This window comes from Pochonia chlamydosporia, chromosome 7, assembly GCF_001653235.2.
Source record: "Pochonia chlamydosporia 170 chromosome 7, whole genome shotgun sequence".
NCBI lineage: Eukaryota > Fungi > Ascomycota > Sordariomycetes > Hypocreales > Clavicipitaceae > Pochonia > Pochonia chlamydosporia.
In genome coordinates, this window is record NC_035796.1 from 130798 (window position 1) to 153775 (window position 22978).

The window sequence follows — 22978 nt, forward strand, 5'->3', positions numbered from 1 at the left end:
TTTTCGAAGTATTGTTTGGGTCAAACGCTCCTAGGTGGTTATTTATATCCAAGACTAGCTTGTTGGGCGCCAAGTAGTTTCCCTTCATGTGTGACTGGTTCGTTCGCTGTTATGATTGGCATCAGACCCCCTGGTATCATAACCAACAACAGATAAAAGCACGACCGTATTAGAACGAATAATCCTCCGTAACACTCCTTATACATAACCCCGCCTCTTCTGATTCGGTCAGATTAGCCCCCCGCGTTTCAGTCATGCCCCAAAATGCATTGCGTCCCACCCGGAGGAGTTAACACAAAATGCTTATGGACAATTAGTAGAGTTGGTTTATTTATGTGATGCTCACATTAGATCCCTAATTTAGGCGTTAGTTAAGCAGCTTGCCAAAAAGGCAACTTATCTACGCTTATTGCCTCTAGTTATACAGGGCAGTCCGCCGCAGTTAAGCAAAATAGCATCAAGATATTATCTAATAAGCTTCTAACTTTTCCTTGGATTCACTTAAGCATAGAGCACGTTCCTGGCGCCTAACATAGAATAGCTATTAGTTTATTGGTTAGTTATGTGTGTTTATTGTTTTATTATTTAGCTAACTATTAGGCTTAATAGTGGGACTCCTAATAGTATTAGTTTTATTTATTGTAAAGCATCTAATTAAGAATTTCTATTATCTAGCATTATATTATAACCTAGAAGTAGCTATAGCTATTAGTTAGTATTTACTTTAGCTCGCTAAAAAGCTTCTCTCTTGCGCTTCCCCTGCTTTTATTGTGGAAGTATATCTAGAAAGATCACAAGAGTTATATATATCTAGTAGGCGCTATTAAACTAATAGTAACTATTTTAAGATATTATTAAGGCTATTATAGGTTCTTCTATTTAGCAAGTAGATGCTTTTATATAGTGTATATCTATGTCTATGTTATGGTCTAGCTCGATTGGGCTATCGCAGGTGCTAGCTGCAGACATACCGGTTGTCTGGGCCCTTTAGCTATTGCGGCAAAAGAGTACGAATTGAACAAGTCCCTTGTGACTGCTCAATCTAGCACTATACAGGCTCCCTTAGTTGCGAACACAATACTGAAGACTGGGCTTTAAGCCCAGACCTTTACAGTCTATTACAGAAGCAATCGTAAAACTAACCACAGCTATCTAAGACTTCTAGCAAGAAGTTAAAAGGGATATTTAGGAAATTAAAGATAACATAAAAAAGTTAAAAGACAGAAATAGCCTTAGATAGAGTAGCTAAAGAGGTAACGCGCTTAGGACGTGTAATACCTATACTCTCTCTTACTTAGACGCTAATATTGATAATAATTTATGTGGGATAGATAGCAAGCTTTTATAAATAGTTGAAATAAAGCAGGGGTTTTGGTACTTTATAAGGCTACCTGTAACGGGCTAGCCTAGCGGCTTCTGCAAGCTAGCGTTACTAATAGTAACTTTTCTTATAGAGAGAAGAGAGAAAGGGGAAAGAGGTTAGCCTAGCTCTAAAGAGAGCCCTTATAGAGTCTAGCTAAGCTCTAGTGGAAACCTATAGTGGATCCTTAGGTAGCCCTTCTAGTGTACTTATCTCTCTCTCCCCTTAAGATCTAAGCGTTACGCTTAAATCCATAACACTACCAGCAGAATTGCAAATAAAGATATTGTAAAGGACTGGGCTTAAAGCCCAGTCTTCAGTATTGTGTGCGCAACTGGGGGAGCCTGTATAGTGCTAGATTAAGCAGTCACAAGGGACTTGTTCAATTCGTACTCTTTTGCCGCAGTGGTTAATTGGCAGAAGGGCCCGGACAACCGGTATGTCTGCAGCTAGCACCTGCGATAGCCCAATCGAGCTAGACCATAACAGATATAGACAATAGCAGCTTTAACAGTTTGCTTTTTTAAGCCTTATATAGAACTATTTTGCCACAATATAACTAGCACATTACCACTAAACCTAGTTATCTAGCTGCTAAACCTATTGTTTTAGCAGCTAAATCTTAAACCTTCGCTTGTAAAGCTTAGAAGTTAATATTTTATTAGCCTAAAACAAACACACCTAAGAGCTTTGAGTACCCTAAGAAATACCGCACTTACATGTAGCTTATTAGCAATTTAGTCTAAATTAAATTACTTCTCTTTAGTTTAAGTAGTTAAAATCCTTTTAATTCTCTAGATTAAATAATATTTAATTCTTAATTGCTTTAGTCTTTCTAGAAAACCTTAGTAATATTATTTAGTAGTATATCTTTAGAAGGTATAGCCTATAGTAAAGAAAGGTACTTTTAGTTAATAAGAGATTTAGTAAATAAGCATTAAATACACTAAGTAAATAGCTCTAGTTAAAAAAAAAATTGCGGTTAAGTCTATTAATTAAATCCTTTAGCTAAAGGGGAGAGAGGGAAACCTCTCTTTTATCTGTAAGCTAGCTATAAGATTAAATAAAAACACTAAGTCCCCTTTTTCCTAGCCCTCTTGTTAGGCTCCTAAGTGTGTGTAATTCCGCCTACACAATATAAGCCTCCCAATCTGCAGCATATCTATTGGGAGTCTTAACAAGCTAGCGACAAGATTAGAGGGTTTAAGTTTAGCCTCTTCAAGAACACTTATTAAGGATATTAGTTTAATTATACTAATAATATTATCTTTATCTATTCTAATATAATAGATAAACTATACTATATAGATCTAAGCTATATATAAAATCTAGCATTTCCTAACTTAAGTTTTAGACTAAGGTTAGATGCTATTAAATTCTTAAAAACGTGCAATAATATTTAACTTAGTGCTAACTTATATTCTTTTGCTTTTTTAGCTATACTGCCTAAAAATAGACGTTAAAGTTTCCTTATCTATATACAGTAAGGTTCTATAAACTTTAACCCAGTAATATAGTAGAGCATTACTTATTACCTAGAATGGGCTGCCTAATGGACCGGTATAGTGGGAAGAGCTCTATTAGGCTGTTATTTAGATTTAGGAGGAGCATAACAGTGCACTTAGATTAGAAGTGGAATTATCCACTTTAATTAGCGTAGATGTATTACAACGATAGACTTTAATAGCACTTATTATAAAACTGAGGTGGGGATCTCTTTTATAGGGCTATAATAATTAGGTTTATACCTGCTTATATTTTTTTGCTTCTAAGTGCCGTTAGTTATCTCCCTATGCCGTTTAGTTAGCTATCTTAAGCCCCAGTTTGCGACATATATAATTCTATAAAGTTAGCGGACATAACGGTCTGTATCGTTGATAAAAAGTCCAAGTTCCCGACGAGGGCTATAACAGCTGGGAGAATGTCTAGTCTCGCACCAAGAGGTAGCTTTTTCGTGACTGTCGTGTTGGGCATTTCGATGCTATAAGCGTCACTGCTTTGCCTCGGTGACCAAGTTTGCTATCATCAGCTGGCTCAAGTACAGATATATGACCAAGGAAAGAAAGATGTGTCTCAAAAGAAAGACTATATCACAAGATCAGGAGGAATCTCTTTTAGATCTTTTAGTACCTCACATATGGCATTGCTCCAAGCATTCCTACATAACACCAGTTTTCGCCGTTCTCTTGTAGCTACGGCTCTCAGTCGAGTGGGAATTGAGTTTCCCAGGATCGGTGTTTTGTGTCCACTAATAGTTTGTCATTCCGCAACCATATTGAGAGATGCTTCCTTTTCAAAAAACTTGAGTTCCCGACGGAGCGGCTTTCAAGAACTAGTAGTCGCCCAATCCCATCTTGTGGCGGAGTTTCGTAAACAACTATCGGGATAATAAAAGTTCCCGGAAACACTGGGTTATCGAGGCGCCATGACCCAAGCAAAAGTGAATTTGAAGTTAGCCTTGTAATACACATGCTTCAATGCACAAGCGACGAATATTTGTTCAAAATTGTCTATCAACCTCTTCTTTAACAGCATTCATGACGAAAACTACCAAAGGTTAACCAACCTTTAAAGAATATTCAGTCTCCGAGTTGCTGGCACTCATGACTCGGGCAGGTTACGGCATCAGCATATCCCTTCTCTGAAGAAAATGAGACAGCGGGAATAAAGCGGAAATCATTCAAAAACTGTCCGTCAACCTTGTCCAAGAGACCACCAGGCAATATCAATCTTCCAAATAGTTGTAGACCCACCAATGGGCCTCGGCATGTGTTGGTGGCCGTGTTACAACTGAACTGGGCTGGAGCATGTACCTATGTGGCAAGTGGACGAAGATAATGTGATCACTGGAATAGGCGCTAACACAATTGATAAAAATGAGATTCGCAACAGCTGACAGACCACCTTCAGCAGCTCCTTAGCATGTCGTCGATGCAAGGTGTCCTTGTCCATCAATTGGCAATATGAGTTCTTTCATACCGAGGTCATATGCTCCTTGCGTGCTTGTTGACATTCGTGCCGGGACAACATTCCCGCCATCACCGCCCGTGATATAGGGTTAGCTAGCCGGTTGACCGGCTCTTGGCTGAGGGCATCAAAAGGAAAACTCCGCAACGGCGTGCGTCATAAAGAGAACTAGTCTAAAACTCCGTCGGGGCACAATTGCCCACCTTACTAGTTCAGAAACAATTGAAGCCTCCCGATAAGATACCGAGTCATTGAGCAATGACCGTATTCAGCCATCGCAACACTTGGGATCCATTTCTCAACTTGGTTTCGTGCGAGGATGACAGTGCGGACCGCCCAGCAGCCCCGAGCCCAACACCAACGATGGACATGGTAACCGCAATTTATCGTGGCAAAAAGTAAAAAAAATAACAACATACAACACCGGGTATTCGCTGGTCGTCACCGACCCAACTACTAATCCAGCGCTCACCAGATTATCGCTCGGAGATCAGACGGGATCCAGATTTGACTGGTGGCTATGGTCGTATGTATTTGCTTTGGTGTTGAACTGGGTTATAACGACGGTAACGACCGTGTTGTGCTCATCCAAACGCTGCTTGCAAGGATCACAATGTGTTGAATGCGATGGTCATACGAGCCAAACAGGAAGATATTTGCCTAATGTTTTTCTGTTTAGGGTGTAATGACGACGGAACTTCATTAATTAACGAGGGAGATGATTTGAATTTGAACGCTATGAGCTATTTATATAAATTTCCAAATATGCTTTGCCTTAAGTCCGGGGAAGCAACTCATTGATTACGCACATGAGTAGCAGCGATTTCTTGGTCGGCAAGGTAAGACATGAAGCCATTTATCGATGGCTCTACGCACGGAACAGACAAACGAAATACCTAGATACCATTTTTGTGGTTCAAAACGCGGGTTTGTACTACCACTACCTCTCCATCGCATTATTTAGAGCAATGTCTAGGACCCCAGCCTAGCATCTCCTAAGACTCAAGCCTGTCATTTCTTTCAGACAATGTCTCGCTATTCTCCGGGTCAAAGAATGGTCTCTCCCCATACACTGCCGTTCGTTTGCCTTCTCTTAGGCCCGTATCATATCCACCTGGAACAGCCTTATGAACCACAACTCTGTTATCCCAAAATGCGACTGCGCCGGGCGTCCACTTCCAGCGAGCTGTGAGATCATCAGCGCTCAAGAGATGCTCCCGAAGGAATGCAAGGAGATATTGAGATTCCTTGGCATTTAAACCATCAATGCGTTCGATGAAATTGGGGTTATAAAACAAGGACTTGAGCCGAGTCACTGGGTGCGTTCTGACCTATGACTTGGTTAGATTAAGCTGGCATTTCAAGGAATCTGAGCCCTACTAGAGGATGGACCGTTGCAATTGGCGCTCTGTGTGGTGTGCCACCGCCGTTGATAGATGCGAGATAACTCCTCTGTTCGTCCAGTAAGCATTCGTATTGGGGTAGGGACATCGCTCTGCGATACATACATCGGACGAGTGCACCGCATTCAAGCCCTCGAGAGCTTTCTGAAATGCTGGACTCAATTTATCAAAGAGTGCGGTTTGACTGGTGAATAATGTATCACCGCCAGTTGGCGGAGTCTTGACAAGGCGCAGTAAGGTATATGAGGGAGGATTCAACTCATAAGAGTGATCGCCGTGCCATTCTGATGCAAAGTTCCCATGTGCTCGGATATTCCTAGAAGTTGTCAGAAACCTTTGTCTCTATTGTTTGTCAAAGGGATACTTACCCGCCCCGGCCAATGATGGTAACATGTTTCGGATCCTGCTGATTTGGATCTCTATCTTGCTGGTCGGACGAGTCAGAAAATGGGATACCTCAATGAAAGCAACTGAATCGAGAAACTCACCACACCATAGTATGACGCCAGCTCATGCTGTTGGTCAAGAGTTATATCTTGATCGCGGAAGAAAACCACGCCTCGCTAATGTCGTCAGTGTCGGGTGATATGAGTTGCAATATCTGATGCAGAATCTAAGTACCTCAGCCACAAGAAGCGCCAATTCATCCTTTTGGGCGTCGTTCAGTTTCGACAACTGAACGCCCTTTAATTCAGTACCGATATATGGAGTGATATCTTCCACTCCCGTCACCTCCTTGAGCAGCGATGCCTTTGTTGGATCTGCGAAAAATGCACGATCGCGGGCGGGAGTCACTTCTTCCAGAGGAGGGTCTGGCGGGAGATACGCCAAAACTGCTGGAGAGATGACACTTGCAACGGCCGCCATTTTAGTCGACGGATAACTTGTTTAGTTAGGTATGGTAAGATGAAGGTTGCAAATCTACGATGCCGTTTGCTCTTAGTTCCAGCAAAGCGTTACATGCGCGGTGGTGAGCTTATTTAACTATGCTGGAAGGATACATGGACCCAACGAGTTGTCATCTGCAAATAGCATTTGAGGCACTTGCGACTAACACCGGTATCTCTGCACGAAAGGGTTACCATCCTTGCTCGTCATGCATGTGGGACATCACGACACAGCGCCACAGTGAGTTAGCAGTATCGTTGAAGCTATTTAATTGTTGTGCATTTCTAATCATGGCCGACTGTTGCTAGAGAAAACTGATCTTGGGAAGGGCGTGGTGTCAACACTTGTGGTACATCTCACCTCCACGGCCCTAGCAAAGCCGTTACAGATTGACCAATCATCATATTAGAGAAGAGTTTCTCTAGAAGATGCCAAATTCGATTTAACATATTTGATACATGTCGGCAGTTTTCGTGACCTGTTTCATTGGCCCCGTGCGAACCGAGATCACACTTTACGCAACCTACCACCTGGTGAGGACGGTAGAAGCTGAATCCAGACATCTAAATTGATTCCACCAATCCGTTTGCCACTTTTTTAACATGATGGCTTGGTAGTTGAATGGAAAGTATCACGTGCAGCGTAAGGGGGGTAGTAGCGTCATCAGGACCCTGAATCACTTCACTGCTTAGCGTGCATAAACACAGCATAGTTTAGCCGGCGGAGAAATGGACTATAGATTGATGATAGCACATTAGGGGATGATACCATTTAGAGATAAGAGACGTGCTGAATATTGATTGACTAGTTTTGTGTTATCCTTGGCTCACAACTGTGACAAGGTATTGTGGTGTGACGATGCAAAGTATGGTGGGGTTGTGAAACCAGCAAGATAAACCACGAAATTTGGTGTTTTACAGCTTGAAACAAAAGTTTAGACATAAATACCAGACTGTGTACTCGGCGTGGCAGGCCAAGAGACTTCGCATAACAATTTTGAGTTTTACTTTGAGTCACTTGGAAATATCTTCAACATGACTTCCAAATTGACTACCGCCGAGACCAAGAAAGATGAAGCCATTGTATCCGGGGATGATGAAGTGGCGAATAAATCGGATCATGAATCTCTCAGCACCACCAGCGATGTCTTCGACGTGAAGGCAATTGACCCCGTGCTATCTAGAAAGATGGCGCTGGTGAATGCGGCAATTGATGAGATCGGAATGACCAACTTCCAATGGAAGCTATTCTGGCTCAATGGCTTTGGATACGCAGTGGACTCAGTATGTACCTCTAAAACTTGTTGTTGTATCTACGGAACAAACGCTGACATCCTATAGTTGTTGGTTGTATGCCAGTCGATTGCAAACCCAGCTGTACAGCAACAGTTTGGACGACCAAGCCGTCACATTTCAGGCATCCCAATGGCCTCGCAAATCGGATTACTTGTCGGCGCTGGTCTATGGGGCTTCTCCGCCGACATCATCGGAAGAAAGTTGGCTTTCAATACCAGCCTGTTCTCCTGCGCGGTATTTGTTATCATTGCTGGTGGCATGCCAAACTATATCTCCTTTGCAGCTCTGTAAGTTTATCATCTCGTCCCGCAAGCTCTAGACTAACATTCGAAATAGTGTTGCCATTTACTCTGCAGGTGCAGGCGGGAACTACATTCTAGATGCTACCAACTTCCTAGAGTTCCTCCCGACTAGCCATGCCTGGCTGGTCACATTCATGGCTGTATGGTGGGCAGTTGGCTACATGATTACCGGTTTCCTAGCCTGGGGGTTCATGAGCAATTTCAGTTGTGCGCCCGATGCCACACCAGCTACATGCTACAACTCAGATAATATGGGATGGCGATATCTGCATTTCACGTGCGGTGCCCTGGTCTTAGTTTTGGCATTGGCCCGACTGGCTTTGGTCAAGATGGTACAAACGCCAAGATGGCTGATAGCCCAAAACCGCGACGAGGAAGTCATTCGCACCCTGAATAACATCTCCATCGGGGCACAACGACCTCATAGTCTCACACTCGAGCAACTGCAAGCGGAGGGCGTGGTACTCCATACTGAGAAATCAGTTTGGTCTTCCCTGCGACTGAAAATGCATTTCAAAGGCTTATTCCAAACCAAGAAGCTGGCTTGGTCGACCACTCTCATTCTTGCCAACTGGTTCGTTATTGGCATGGTATCTCCATTGTTCAGCGTCTTTCTGCCTTTCTACCTCAAGTCTCGGGGAGCAAAAGTTGGAGGCGGCACGAATTATACTACCTGGAGAGATTATGCGATAAACCATGTTGCTGGACTTTTGGGTCCTATCATTGCTGCGTTACTGGTTGAGACTAAGCTATTTGGCCGTCGTGGTACGTTGGCAATCGGGGCATTTATCACGATGTTGTTTCAGTTTGGATATACGCAGATCAAAACTGAGGCGCAAAACGTTGGAGTATCATCCGCTATTTCGGCTGCATCGTAAGTAGCTTGGTTTCTTCTTTTGGATTACCATTACTAATATGCTTTTTGCTCAGCAATATCTACTACGGAACTATCTATGCGTATACCCCTGAGATTCTACCGTCGGCCCATCGTGCAACAGGCTATGGGCTGTGTGTCGTTGTCAACAGAATTGGTGGAATTTTGGGTGTTCTTATCGGTAGCTATGCGAATGTTGAAACTACGGCTCCTTTGTTTGTATGTGCAGCCCTTTTCGGCTTGCTGGTTGTTCTCAGCATACTGTTGCCATTTGAGTCCAGAGGGAAACGAAGTCAGTAGCAGTACTTAGCTAGTTCCATGACGTAATGGCATGCAACACTACCAACGAATGGCAAAGTAAATATGTAGAATTTGGTCAATGATAATCGCTGAGCCTGGAAAGCATTGGTGCAGTTTATTCGTTCAATGTTTTAGCCACATGTACTGAACGAGGCATCAAATTCAACCACTCGTCTAGCTTTTTCACAAGTTGACAATAATATTATTGGAAATAGCCTACTGCTGTATCGGCTACAGCTGTGCTGCCCTGTTGCAATCTCAAGACTTATGAACCTGCCATCCACGCTGCCAAAAGTGGCAATCCGTGCTAGGAATTACCCCTCATGGATTTGGAATCTGATATTGTGATGAGTCGTAAATACTGATATTGGCATTGCTAGCGCTCCTTTGGCTGCGATGCTGACAAAACAACTGCAAATGGCGCAGCACGTCATTGGTTACACGAATTGTATGACAACGGCGTGCTCAAGAGCACTTTGTTTCCACGGAAGACTGCATGCCCAAAGAGCTCGGGTAGTTCGGAACCCAGAATAGTATAATACTATCCGGCAGGCAAACCCATCAACGTGAAATAATTATTCGAGCAACGTATGTGTTGTATCGACTGCAATAGAGTGACCCTCTTTCTCACTGCAACAGCATTTCACGAGCAGCTTCGAACCGGTTAACACAATGTCTAGACCTGGAGCCTTCGGATCAAGGTGAGTTCAATCCAACAGGGAAACAAATCACAGCCAGACATCTAACTATGGCAAACAATTCCAGCCTTGCCGACTTGGCTCGCGTGTTGCTCCAAAATGGGCCTCATAAAACATTTACACCATCCCGACGTATACGTGTGATTCTGAATCACAGTGTAATAGTCGACACAACCGAAGCTCAGTACATCTGGGAGCACCCTGGTTTCCCGCAGATATACATTCCCTGGAAGGAACTTAAAAATAGCACCTTCACCGACATAGAGTGGATCAAAAGCGAAACTATTGCACAAGCCGCTGCGATTGTTCAGTTAACAGTCCCTGCGACGGAGGGTGTTGAGGAGCGAAAGACAGATCGAGTGCTCCGTTTTGTTGATGACAAAGCTTTAGGGCCACTGGCGGGTTTGGTGAGACTAGAATTTGGGTCTATGGGTAAGTGAAATGCCGGACAGTATCTTCCCGCCAAATACTTACCCAGCTCGCAGACCAGTGGCTCGAGGAAGACGTACCCATCTTTGCCCACCCGAAAGACCCGTTCAAGCGCCTTGAGCTTCTTCCATCTTCTCGGCCCATTCAAGTGAAAGTTGGTGGCAAGACAGTCGCGAAGGCTGCATCGTCGGTTCACCTCCATGAAACGGGTCTCCCGGTGAGGTACTATCTGTCACTCGGGGCCGTTGACCAGAGTGTACTCCGGAAGAGTGACTTGACAACCATTTGCCCATATAAGGGTGTTGCAGAGTATTATCATGTGGTAGTAGATGGACAGACATATGAGAATGTAGTGTGGTATTACAACCACCCTACACAAGAGAGTTTTGGAATTACTGGGTTGCTGTCGTTTTACAACGAAAAGGTCACAATCTTGATTGATGATGAGGCCAAATAGAGACATCGGAATTTGCTGAAATGCGCAAGGGTGTTCGAACCACTAAGGAAACAAAGCAAAGTTTGACAGGTACCTGGTCTATTGACTTCTAATGAATGGATCTGATATGTAAATGCAGAGTAATCAAAACTTGAACACCTCTAATCTAGCCAAACTCCTTTGCCAAACGCCGAATAAAAGCCAGAACGTCCTTCAGCGCTCAGTATGTCGACTTGACCATAACGCCTCGCAGTCTATACAACCAAGACAAGTGATATCTCCCCAGAAACATCTAGATAGCAGGTGCAGCGCATTTAAGTCCAGTTGCATGATCAACGCAAGCGAGAGCTCCTTCTCTCTGGCCGTCGATGTCGACGTAGCCGCCACCGCAGAAGCCGCCTGGGTTGCAGAAGACGCTGTCGCCGCACTTGGGTCCGTATTGAGGGAACTGAGGGTCGGGAGTGTCGCTGCAAGACTTCAACTGAACACAGACGTTGGATGTGTCGCTGGAACCAGCAGTGTCATTCGGTCCGCAGATGTAGCCAGAAAGGCAGTCCGCATCAGTAGCGCACTGGGGGCTGGCGGTAGCAGTGAGAGCCAGGGACATGGCGACGATGGCTGACTTGATGGAGAAGTTGGACATTTTGGATGTTGATGCTGGTATTTGGTCTGTGAAATAGAGAGGTTGTGACTTTTGATGAAGTCTAGATACTGAAGGATATGTGATGGTTGTTTATATGATTGCTTCTGCAAAGATGTTGAAGTTGGAATGAAGAGAAGTTGTTGTATCTTGAATTGTTGTGATGCTGAGTGTCTGGATGATTCGTTTAGAGGAGGAATGGAGGATATATTTATATAAAATCGACACACATTGGAAGACTACATGTTTATACAACGATGAAGCGTGATAGCACAGAGCAGGCAGGATTTGGCCAAAATGCCAACGAGAAGCTGTAACCACTGCCGTCATGGCGTTTGCGGCTTCACCGAAGTAGTAATTGCTCACACATGGCAAATAGGTGGCTTGCTCGGTTGAGTATGCACCGATGGCTTTGTCGTTGCAGTGGCGCTCTGGCGTTTCTTGATGCCAACCTAGTTTTGGTAGTCGGTCTGGTGCCACGAATTTCGAGGCATCAATGAGCTGTGCACGACTAAGATCCTCTACAGCACCTAAATTGAGTCACATTAGATTAGCTCTTATGTCTGGCTTGAAGATATCTCTGTGGCCATCTCTGAACTATCTGGGCAGCACCAGGGCAAAGCTACCGACTGCCAGGGCACGATATGTATTTAGAGGGGGGCAAGTTGGTAATTCGTCTTGCTACACACTATAAGCGCAAGTGCTTTTAGGCTTTGACTGTTTATGTTAGGCACCAGCTCGTGTTGTTGCTGTAAAACGGCAAGGTGCTAAACTCAGAGGATGCAGGTACAGCAGCTGCGCCAGGGATCACCAGGAGTAGTCAGGACACTAACCAATAGAACATCCATGGGAATTAGCTCCCACGGGAGATCATCACTTGTTGCAGGGAGTGCCCAACTTGGAAGTTTCAGACAAATTCGGCTGAGCCGACCTACGGGATAGTTGATGCCGATTATGTCAGACTTTGCAACTCTATAGTTGGAGCTGATCCAGTATTGGCCGGTTGGAAATGGGCCGAATACTGAACTGCTAAGCCTCACTACTCCAACTCCAAGTTTGAGATGTGTGTGAGTTCCTTTCAGCTCTGTGAGACTGGTACTGTGCTACGTTGCAACCCATACGTCATTGTTATGAACTGCAGACCAGACGATTCTTCCTTCACTCTGCGACAGTTGGGGAATCTGGGGTCAATGGGATTATTGGCGGTAGGACCGATGGCTTGAGAGGCACCACACCAGACAAACTGTGGCTATAAGCCCAACGAGCTTCCCCAAGCCGTGGCGCAAATACCATCCCCAGAGGTGCAACGGCATTTTGACGGGCCGTAAAGCTGCCTTGAATGTTCAAGTCTCCAGAGTGGTGGCGATGTCATTGCTAATAATAAAATGCCTTTGTGTAATCGGTCCGTTGCAGAGTGCAAGTTATTCTGGGCATGTGAGTTATTCGGGCTTCAGGACAAGGTGATTGAGAGCCAGAGTATTTGATTCAGCATCTCTGCTCTTGTAAGACCTCCAGGAAACTGATCGAGTTTCTCGCATCCATTCAAAACTACGCTGTTGTAGGTACAACTTGTGCTTTGCCATGCTTCAGCTAGTCCACAGACGTCATTCTAATGAGCTCTCCTTTGGTGTATCAGCTATTGAAAGCAAACGCCCTCATAATGGATGGGGCCAATGGCTTTTCAATGGCACCAGAGTGGCGCTGTCAAGATCCATCCCGACAGCCGTAACATCCTATCATTGTGCATGATGGCGTCAGAGTTCCGAGCTCGAGGTTCTGTGGGCAGTGCAGAGTATGAAGCCTTTTCGGCTGCAGAAATACCGATAGAGAAAGCACCGCTAGGAGTACAGAGAGATATTACAACCAGACGCTGAAACAGTGACTTCGGCGACAGCGAGGCCATCATCACAGGCGCACGTTGTGACGTCTGTCTGAAGATGCACCCTGTGAAGGCGACCACAACATCATAGCTTGGTATGACATAGAATACGCAAAGCATCAAGAGGATAGAATCTACGATTCAATTATAAATAACACTCAAGTTCTGCTTCGAAAGAGACAGAATACAGACAACATTCACATCCAAACAGTCAATTCAACATCATCTACAACTTCAATACTTCAAACTCTTCACCTCACAACTTTTATTCTCTCCATCTATACACAAACAACTTTCAAAATGATGTCCAACGTCTTCCAGCTCACCATCGCCGCCTTCGCCTTCACCACTCTTGTCACTGCCGTTCCTCAGCAGTACCCCAACAAGTGCGGCGACCAAGTTTGCCCAAGCGACAAACCCAAGTGCTGCGCTGTCAATGTCAACGGAGTAGAGGAACTCGGATGCTTTGCTTCATGCCCCAGCCAGCCGAAGCCACTTCAGCGCCGTCAACAGGGCGTCGAGTGTGGCGACTCCATCTTTTGCAAGCCTAACCAGCTTTGCTGTGCCGTCATCTACAATGGCGTTGAGGAACGAGGATGCTATGATGGCCCTACATGCCCTCCTCTTAACCCGGCTACAACAATGACCACCATCACGACAACCACTCCCGCTGCTGCGGCCGCCACATTTGGCCCCAAGTGTGGTGATTCTTTCTTCTGCCCCGTTGGTAAGGTCTGCTGCCCTAACAAGCTTTACACTTGTGCCGACACTGTTGATCAGTGCCCCAAGTAATTGTTGGTGTTGAAGGGAGACTGCATTGAGCCAGGCGTTTGTTTCTAAAGGCAAGAAAACAAGACATACATGGGAGGATGCTGCTTCGTTTTTCATACGCGCATATACAAATATAGACATTAGACATCATGCATATAGAGACTTTGATCAAGCCAAATAAAATTAGTTTTCGCTCATATATATCTATTAATTATCTTCGTCCGCAACTGGTGATTCCACTAACAAAAAGCCAACCTTCCACGAGAAAGAAACCGCTGCCAGCGACACAAAGGTTGGTCCTGTAAGTTCGCGAGCGTATAGCTAAGCCGGCAATCCCCAACGTAAAGGTTCCTATTTTTAAATATTGGTACGGCTTAGGGGCATGATGCGGGCCAGCACTAGGTTTCGTTAGCCAAGCACAAAAAACCGGAGGTATCTATTCTCGTCGGAGCCTGCGTGACGGCCGCTTCAACGTAAACGAAAAGAAGCAAACATTGCGATACGAGAGACCGGATACTACCCTAATATCAAGCGATACCCCGTGCTCAGCAAAACGTTCTAGCCCTTTGACAAAGCAGTCAGCCATATGGACATCCCTCCCACCGAGGCAGAATCGGCACCCTTTTCAGCCAGAATCTGCTGCAAAAGGTCTAAATTTACACCAACCTATTCAAAACATGCCGTGTATCCGCTTGTTTAAGTAGCTAACCCCATGCGACATAATTACCGCGTGGTTCGTTTCTGCATCATAGATTGGCGAGCGTACAAATGCACCTAATTGAGCTAAGCTTTCGGGAGTCAGCGTGCCAAGAATTCACCCGTCTTACGATTTGGGCGGATCTCAGACAGGGCTCTCTGCCAGATTTGGTGGCGAGGTGTTGCTATTTTTGGAGTTGATGCAGGGATTGCGGTGTAAGCTGAAAACCGTCGCTTGATTAGGAGAGTCTGTAAGAGTGCAGGATCGTGACGATCCTCACTTTGTGTATCAGTCGCAAAGTATAAAGAAGTCTAGAAAACCCAAGTTTTCAAAGCTGAAATACCATCGTCATCACAAAGTTTGAACAAAATACCATCGAGTTTATTGCCTTTTCCACAATCACAGATCTTCTCTGCTACATTACCGAACGCGCTATCAGTCCACAATGAAGTTTACGGCACTGGCGTTCTCCATCGCCGCGGCTGTTTCCACAGTCAGCGCCTACGCCATCACAGCTGACGGTGTCAACTGTCGATCCGGTCCCTCAACCAGCCACTCAGTCGTCCGAACGTACAACAAAGGCACAGATGTCAAGCTGCAGTGCCAAGAAGCAGGGGAATCCATCAACGGAGATGTTCTCTGGGACAAGACTGACGCCGGATGCTATGTTGCTGACTGGTACGTGCAGACCGGCACAAGCAACTATGTCACCGGCAAATGCTCTGGTGGTGGTGGTGGAGGCAGCGGCATCAACGGCAAGATCAGTCGCCAGGAAATCATCGCCCGTGGCCAATATTGGGTCTCCAAGCATGTCCCTTATTCCATGGAAGCGACCTACCCGGATCAACAGGGCACTCGCTATAGAACAGACTGCTCTGGCTTTGTTACCATGGCGTTACATGCCACTGCTCCGGGTTACAACACCGTGAGCCTCCCCGAGATTGCTAAGCCCATTGCTTGGGCTGAGCTTCAGCCTGGTGACTTGGTCGGTACTCTTGGACCTGGCACTGGTGGTGCTGCTGGCCATGTCACCCTTTTCCACTCGTGGGCCGATCCTTCGCACAACTCATACAACACCCTTGAGTGTAGGGGAGGTGCTGGCTGTGTTGCTTACAAGCGACCGGTTGGATGGACTGATGGTCCTTACACCGCTAAGCCTTATAGATACATTCGTGTCGAGTAGGAATATCCGATGATCTTTTCTTAATCATGTACTATAGTCATTAGAGCATCAATATAGAATCTGCTATTGAGAATCAGCATTGTCACTATCATTATTCGAGTGAATATCTGGATTCCTACATCGGCTCCGACTGTATGGTGTCAGTGGGGAACTGATAGTAAGTATCATTGCAAATCATGCTCATTCACGTAGAAGTATAGCAATCGTTCTCGAGCAATACCCTGTGGCACATGACGACGCAGCAAAATGATTATCTATTCTAGGATATTATTCGTAAGGCAACAAATGTACATGTTCACTTCTCTTTGTGAACAACAGAGGGCGCAGAAACACCATCCCGCCGCCCTCCATCATCCAACTCTGGAACGTCACTGCCCTGCATTTCGTAAATCTCACTCGACAGCAACTCTGAAAGCGGCGCTGGCGAAACCAACTCAGATCGCATCACACCTTCGGACCCCAATTCAGAACGCACAGCAACCTCAGATTCCAGCTCTGACTTAACATCGGTGGCAGGTGATCCCAGTTCTGATCTCAAAGCAGAGCCAAGTTCACTCAATGTTGGATCCGGGCTCTTAGAATTCTGTATTCCCTCGCTGTCAGATACAGCTGGTAGTTCGGCCTTGGTCTCTTGCGATTCTGACTGCGACGTCTTTTGCCGCCGCCGAAGTACAAGGTACCGTAATATAGCCGTCACAATTGCTGCAACAAATACCAAAACGCCAATTACAATTCCTGCAATTGCCCCGTCACCAAGAGTTTTGCCTTTTGGCTCCTCACTACCTGGAGGAAGGATAGCAATGATGTCAGACACGGCACTTGCGTTCCATACCTTGGGATGCACTGAAAAGTTACCACGTTCATAGTCAACTATCAGATATGACTCCTGAAGAAAGGTTCTCCCAAGGATGTATTGCGTGTCGTTAGCTGCTCTCTTCAGTGGAAAGTAACGAGTTGCTTGTTTCACAAGTGGAGGTGTGGCCTTTAAATCGAAGCTTGCGTATGGAAATGTGACGTTAAAGCTGTGTCCTCCAGTAATGGGTGTAGTTATCGTAAATGTGACCGTTGGGTTCGCGTTGGAAAGATGCGCGTGCAGAGCATCGTCGATAAGGTACAGGTTTGCTGTTGAATTCCATGTGAGATTGAATGCCTTTTCAAACTCCTGGCATGCAGGAAGAGGCAAGTAGATATCGGCAACAGAGGAGTCGATGAACATGGATATGAGCCCATCATGTAGCATAACATCTCCAGAGGTCGTGTTTGTAGTGATGGACTGCAACCCTATCGTCAAGTCGAGTGATTGATCGCTAAAGAACTTGTATGACGAGCCTGATGCTTGGAACGATGATGCATCGTAGCCACCAAGAATGAGACTACCGAGCGCCCTGTTGAGTCTATATGGCGCTCCAGCCGTGTAGCTGTAAGACAGGCTAGGAATGCTAGACTGATTCTTAAGAATTTGTAGGAAGCTAGGCTGGGGATCGTTCTGGGTGGTGAAGTTGGTCGGTCGTGGATTTAATCCTAAGACGCCAAGGTAAAACTCGGTGCCATTCACACCAGCCACGACCGAGTTGTTGACGACGGGGCCACCGCTTCCCAAGTAGCCGAGTCCGACTAATCCTATTAGTGATGAACGACTAACTTGCCCCATTGTGACCTTACCTGTGTCATGGCCAAACTTGCCGATATCTGTGTATCCAAGAGCATTCTCCACACCAAGCATGAACAAGCCAGACTGGATTTGTTTCCAAGTCGTTGACGCTGTAACATTGAAAAGAGACCCTCTGCTGTTGGGGCAATCTGCAACATCAAGATTTCGGCAGCCCTGCTCCAGTACAACAATGGTTTGTGTTGATGAGGTGCCAGGTAGGACGCGCAAATTTTGAGCAGGCGTGCCAACTCGAAGCTCAAACGTCGACCACTGTCCGTCTATTCCTTCACTAGTAACTGTTACAAATTGTTTCTCATATGCGAAAGCCATATGTACTCACAAGAACTGACTGGGCGAAACCGCGATGGGAGACGGGTTCCCAGCCAACGTGCTCAGCACGAATGCCCAAAGCACCAAGCTTGCCCTTCTCATGGTCCGGGATGGATATTCGGTGTTTAGAAATGCCCATTGGCATGCCCAATGAGTTATAAAATCTGTGGACTGAGAGGAAATGCATGTATAAGCACGTAAGGCTGCCCATCGTTTTATTGCAATGGAATAGTTTCTCCGCCACTGACTCCCTGTCGATATCCTGCAGGAGTGGACAAGAACGACAACGGTATGCAAAGTCCCACGACTGGGCGTTTATTTCATATCTGACCGAGTGAGATTTTAGATCTATAAATGACCAGACTTCGGTTTGACAAACAAAGTGAACATGGATAAATTTGACGATGCCTCGCCCCGTTAGCTTTCGATTTGTTTACAAAATTGCTTGGACTCTTCAAATCACACCCCGGCTCCCGCGTGGGGCGAGAGATGGATTCCAACTCGTGTAAGATTTTATGCCCATAAATCGGTAAGCAGCATGTTCAAGGGTCCAACATTTGCAAGGGATGTATGGTTTTGAGCCTCACGAAGTGGGCCATGGTGTGGTCCGAAATCCGGAAATACTGATGGAGCACTCACACGACGCATGTGCCTCTTTGAACAAGTCGAATATCCAGTTGTCTTGTTAATCAAGCACTCGTTTCCGACTGGCCGTCCACGGGGTCATCCCTGATAAGGCAAAATGAGGTCTCTGCCAGAAAGGGTGCTCAAGCTGACGTGGATACGCAGTATTAGCTTGTGAGGCTAATGACCGAAGTTCATGTATTCGAGGCACGGTTTGGAGGCTGAAGGCCACACAAAAACTTTTATATGTGTCCAACACCCACGTCAGTCAACAGAGCTACCGAGTAGTTTCGCAACCGAATGCACTTTCGGAAACGTCAGCAATGGCTCAACTACAGAGACTACTGTGTGTTTTGGCCATTGTATATCGTGCTAGTGCCAAACCATGTAAGCAACACCTTAAAACCTCAAGACGACTTTGTTTTAACACGATCAGTCCCTGATATCGGTACAACAATTCAACCAGCACCCACGCAATCACAGCCTCCCACAATCACAAACTGCGGCACCGCCATCTTCCCTCCAGTAGTAGTGCAGCAATACGAAGGCCTCTCCACGAATTCCGCCCTACAATGTCAATGCCTCAATAGCCTCAACAGCTGGATCTCTGATCCTAACGCTCCAACACGAACCCTAACAAGATATATCGGCACCGGCCTGACCACTATCACCTCAACTGTTAGCGGCAGTGCCACGACAATCACCAAGGCCGTAATACAGACAGATATCGAGACCGTAACGGATAATTTCATTGTACCCGCTACAAATTTGTGGTACGGGTCCGCCAAGCCACCTTGTGTATGTTTTCCAATATCCCCTTGCCGCATAGATTTAACAGTAAACAGTGTTACAGTTGTACTGTCGCAGCGTCAACCGTTGACCTATTCTTTTGGCCCCAAGGTATGTGGCTCTCAACTTTGTTAGGGCTAGACTAATTCAGTCAGCGAGCGAAACTGCCTCCGTCACATCATTCGTTTCCAACGGATTCACATAGTAAGCCTCATCCCCGTCTCAGATTCTGTTGGGTATCTGACAGCACAGTCAATCACCGTCTGTGTACATCGGTTTTTCGTCCCTCTCCGCCATCGACTTTTGCGGCCAAGTCGGCAAAGCATATGTGAACACCACCGTAGCATTCAACCCAGAGGAGCTATCTACTATCGCTTTCTCAGTGGTAGCCGCTCCGCCAGTCACACTTTCAGCGACCTTTGCCAACGGATCGACCATGTTCACAACATCGACTCCCACACAGTTCACTGCTACTGGCTCAGCACCACTCAACTATCGCGACTTGGAGAGAAACTGCTCCACCATTTCGGGATATACGTTTTTACCAGGAAACCCATCCAATGCTGGCAACAGAACCCGTAAGATTCATCATCCCAACTCATGTTCTGCCTGTCAACTAACATGGCATAGCTGACCCTTGCCACCCCACGATCGTGTTGCCCGATAGAATCAGAAGTTTGGACCCGGCGTGGGTATCGTGTGTTGCCAATGGTATTGGAGGGTAAGACTGATGCACCTTGAGAAACGGTTTGTTTATTAATGACTTTCTCAAGGTTCTATGATCCCCCCTCGGCCCTCAGCCCAGTAACAGCACCACCAGAGACCACTTCGCAACCTCCAGCAGTAACTACTTCGCTGGATAACCCTTCTCCGGGGTCTTCATCCGATCCTACCACTCCAGCTGCTACTCAAATTCTTACTGATACCCCTTCTCCTCCACTGGTGACATCTCAGACGACATCTGCCGACAACCCTTCCCCTACAGGTGTTAACAATAACAATAATCCTCCTCCAGCATCACAGAGCAGCGGTTCACCTAACGGGAATGGAAACGGAGACATCGGCGGCACCTCTCCACCAGATGGATCTAACAATGGCAATGTTCCTCCGCCGGCCACCAGCGCGGATCCCGGTAACGGTGTTTCTCCATCTAACGGACCGGAAACAGGCAATGGAGACAGTCCCGTCTCTATTGTGAACCCCGACGGGGCAACCGCTTCGCCGAGCGATGCGACACAATCCGGTGTACCGCAGGAATCCTCTATAACTGTTTCCAGAGTCACCATCATTACCACCAGCTCTGCCGTTGGGCAAGACCCCGACGCTACTGGCAACTTAGGTCCGGATGCTTCTAATGGTTCAGTAGGCTCAAGTACTGGTGGTTCTCTAAATGGAACTTCATCCGGGACACCTACCGTGGTTAGGAGCGGAGCTTGTCCTCCAACGAAGGGGTTGATGTTGGCAACAAGTCTTGTTGCTGCTACATTACTTATCATGTTCTTTAATTAGGAAGGCTGTGGTCAAAATTAGAGTTATAGAAGCAATGTGTGTATGTACCGTAATGCAATAGTGGAATAAATCAACTTGAGCGAGCGTTGCTTGAGTGGGTGTTGAAATGTCTCCGTTGCGCGGCAAATATCCCGGGCGTGCAGCTCATGACCTTCCCTTGCTTGTTCTTTTGGTAAGATCAATACGAATAGGACTGCGCCAGTAGCCCATCAATCAACAGACCTGCTGTCGGTAACCGAACAAACAGTCGCCTTGTCAAGTTCCGCGCTCTCGCCACAGCCAGAAGAGCTTGACACAGATGTCCGTCCACACCTTTACCTCATATATCTATCATCATAGATCTCGGCCCACAAAGTAACAATTTGACGAAATGTGCACACATGCTTCGCATCATGCTGTATACATATCACACCACACTTGGACATGCATGAAAAACGTTACGACAGACAACTGATGTGATCCCTGTTGAAGCATACTGCTAATAAAGAAAAATACATCGAGTACCAGGTCCGTCATAAAAAAAAGGGAGACTCATGCTCCCGACTTGTGTTGTCCGTTTCATACTGGCCACACACAAAAACCCGGCCGCATAATCCAAAATGTAATGCCTTTTCGCCAGTGCCAGGCAAAGTGAAAAACACCCGTTAACTCCATACTTTATGCTTGTCATAGTCGTTATATAAATGGGAGGGAGGATGTGAGAGAGCCGATTGGGGGAAGTCGGCTATGCTGTCGTTCATGATGAGGTATCGTGACCAGTAGGCTATTCATGCGATATAGTACGCATATGGATCTTCCTCGGGTTCCAATGGTATCCCATTAATTCGAATCTTAGCCGCCTCAGTGCCGTCATCCGGTTGGGCGATTTCTTCAAACCAGGGATGATTTAAAGCCTGTTTAGCAGTTATCCGGTCTGCAGGATCGTACACGAAGATCTTTCGAAGTAAATCTAGAAAATGTTTGAAAAATTGATTATGTGATGGAATAATATCCTTGGAGCCTAGTTAGCAATCTGTGGATCAGGGTCTGGTGGGAGCGCGATAGATGTACCTCGAGGCGTTTCATAGCCTTAACAAATCTCCTAGATCCTCGAGTTGTATCTGCCGTGGGATAGTCCAGCTTCAAGCGTTTGAAGTATCTACGCCTGTTAGTACAGTTCCGACGACTTCTTGGGGGTATGTTGATGTACTTGGATGCAGGATTCCCACCGCTCCTTGTAGACATCTTGTTAACTGTCTGAACAAGATGGCTGTTTATCCGTGAGCCAACGACGGCCTCCATCATGGCCAGATGTTCGAGGTTGTCGTGTGTTTGGAACAACGCATCGCCAGTAAAAAACTCAACTAGGATACAGCCAATACTCCAAATATCACAAGGGTAGGACCATCCTAAGCCTAGGATAATTTCTGGGGCTCGATAATGCCTTGTTGACACCACGGAGGAATGATATTCATCTTGGAATGTCGCAGATCCGAAGTCAATTAACCGAATTTCCGTATTTAGTAACACTCTCCGTTGTGTAGCCTGCCTGTTGACGGTGGTCGAAGAAGAGGGAATTTTCCGGTTATATGTAAATGCCTGATATTTATCGTTTCGCAGGAGGATGTTCTCCGGCTTGAGATCGGTATGTATCAAATTCAGGTCATGCAGGACTGCACAAAGTTAATGGGTGACCATGGCCAACAGACAAAAACTGTACTCACAGGCTACACTGGTCAGCAATTGGCGAGCGAAGTGTTGAATTTGACTGTTGGGAAAGGGTACAAAGCCGTTGCCTTTTAAGAAGTCAAAGACGCTCTGGCCCAACAGGTCCATAACAATGCAGATATGACCCCGGTAGTCAAAGGTGTCCCTCAGATGTATGCACCGATTTCTATTTTGGTCATCGTTGGCCTTGAGAGTAGCAAGCACCCGGAGCTCAATCCTTGATGCATCGCGGTATTTTTGTACTGA

General features: G+C 46.0%; 8 protein-coding genes across 8 annotated transcripts; 5 read left to right on the forward strand and 3 right to left on the reverse strand.

The window, feature by feature from the left end:
• Window positions 1–5322: 5322 nt before the first annotated feature.
• VFPPC_06921 (alpha-ketoglutarate-dependent sulfonate dioxygenase) lies at window positions 5323–6597 on the reverse strand (the record flags this gene model as incomplete). The annotated part of the gene is made up of 6 exons (XM_018285869.1): window positions 5323–5658; window positions 5708–5779; window positions 5836–6046; window positions 6099–6157; window positions 6219–6293; window positions 6352–6597. The coding sequence occupies 6 exons, from the start codon at window positions 6595–6597 to the stop codon at window positions 5323–5325; spliced, it is 999 nt and encodes a 332-aa protein (XP_018140161.1).
• A 1055-nt stretch (window positions 6598–7652) lies between these two features.
• Window positions 7653–9389, forward strand: VFPPC_06922 (sugar transporter; the record flags this gene model as incomplete). Its single annotated transcript, XM_018285870.1, has 4 exons — window positions 7653–7901; window positions 7959–8200; window positions 8250–9089; window positions 9146–9389. 4 exons carry the CDS (start codon window positions 7653–7655, stop codon window positions 9387–9389), a joined length of 1575 nt encoding a protein of 524 aa, XP_018140160.1.
• Window positions 9390–10061: 672 nt separating this feature from the next.
• On the forward strand, window positions 10062–10973 carry VFPPC_18070 (hypothetical protein; the record flags this gene model as incomplete). Its single annotated transcript, XM_022429729.1, has 3 exons — window positions 10062–10090; window positions 10155–10519; window positions 10573–10973. 3 exons carry the CDS (start codon window positions 10062–10064, stop codon window positions 10971–10973), a joined length of 795 nt encoding a protein of 264 aa, XP_022285141.1.
• Window positions 10974–11244: 271 nt separating this feature from the next.
• Window positions 11245–11595, reverse strand: VFPPC_14130 (hypothetical protein; the record flags this gene model as incomplete). Its single annotated transcript, XM_018291900.1, has 1 exon — window positions 11245–11595. One exon carries the CDS (start codon window positions 11593–11595, stop codon window positions 11245–11247), a length of 351 nt encoding a protein of 116 aa, XP_018140159.1.
• A 2176-nt stretch (window positions 11596–13771) lies between these two features.
• VFPPC_06923 (hypothetical protein) lies at window positions 13772–14263 on the forward strand (the record flags this gene model as incomplete). Its single annotated transcript, XM_018285871.1, has 1 exon — window positions 13772–14263. One exon carries the CDS (start codon window positions 13772–13774, stop codon window positions 14261–14263), a length of 492 nt encoding a protein of 163 aa, XP_018140158.1.
• Window positions 14264–15384: 1121 nt separating this feature from the next.
• On the forward strand, window positions 15385–16122 carry VFPPC_06924 (NlpC/P60-like cell-wall peptidase; the record flags this gene model as incomplete). Its single annotated transcript, XM_018285872.1, has 1 exon — window positions 15385–16122. One exon carries the CDS (start codon window positions 15385–15387, stop codon window positions 16120–16122), a length of 738 nt encoding a protein of 245 aa, XP_018140157.1.
• Window positions 16123–16417: 295 nt separating this feature from the next.
• Window positions 16418–18248, reverse strand: VFPPC_06925 (acid protease; the record flags this gene model as incomplete). Its single annotated transcript, XM_018285873.1, has 3 exons — window positions 16418–17736; window positions 17785–18062; window positions 18124–18248. 3 exons carry the CDS (start codon window positions 18246–18248, stop codon window positions 16418–16420), a joined length of 1722 nt encoding a protein of 573 aa, XP_018140156.1.
• An 802-nt stretch (window positions 18249–19050) lies between these two features.
• On the forward strand, window positions 19051–21025 carry VFPPC_14131 (hypothetical protein; the record flags this gene model as incomplete). Its single annotated transcript, XM_018291901.1, has 7 exons — window positions 19051–19114; window positions 19164–19525; window positions 19573–19627; window positions 19672–19720; window positions 19769–20094; window positions 20147–20237; window positions 20290–21025. 7 exons carry the CDS (start codon window positions 19051–19053, stop codon window positions 21023–21025), a joined length of 1683 nt encoding a protein of 560 aa, XP_018140155.1.
• Between the last annotated feature and the right edge of the window lie 1953 nt (window positions 21026–22978).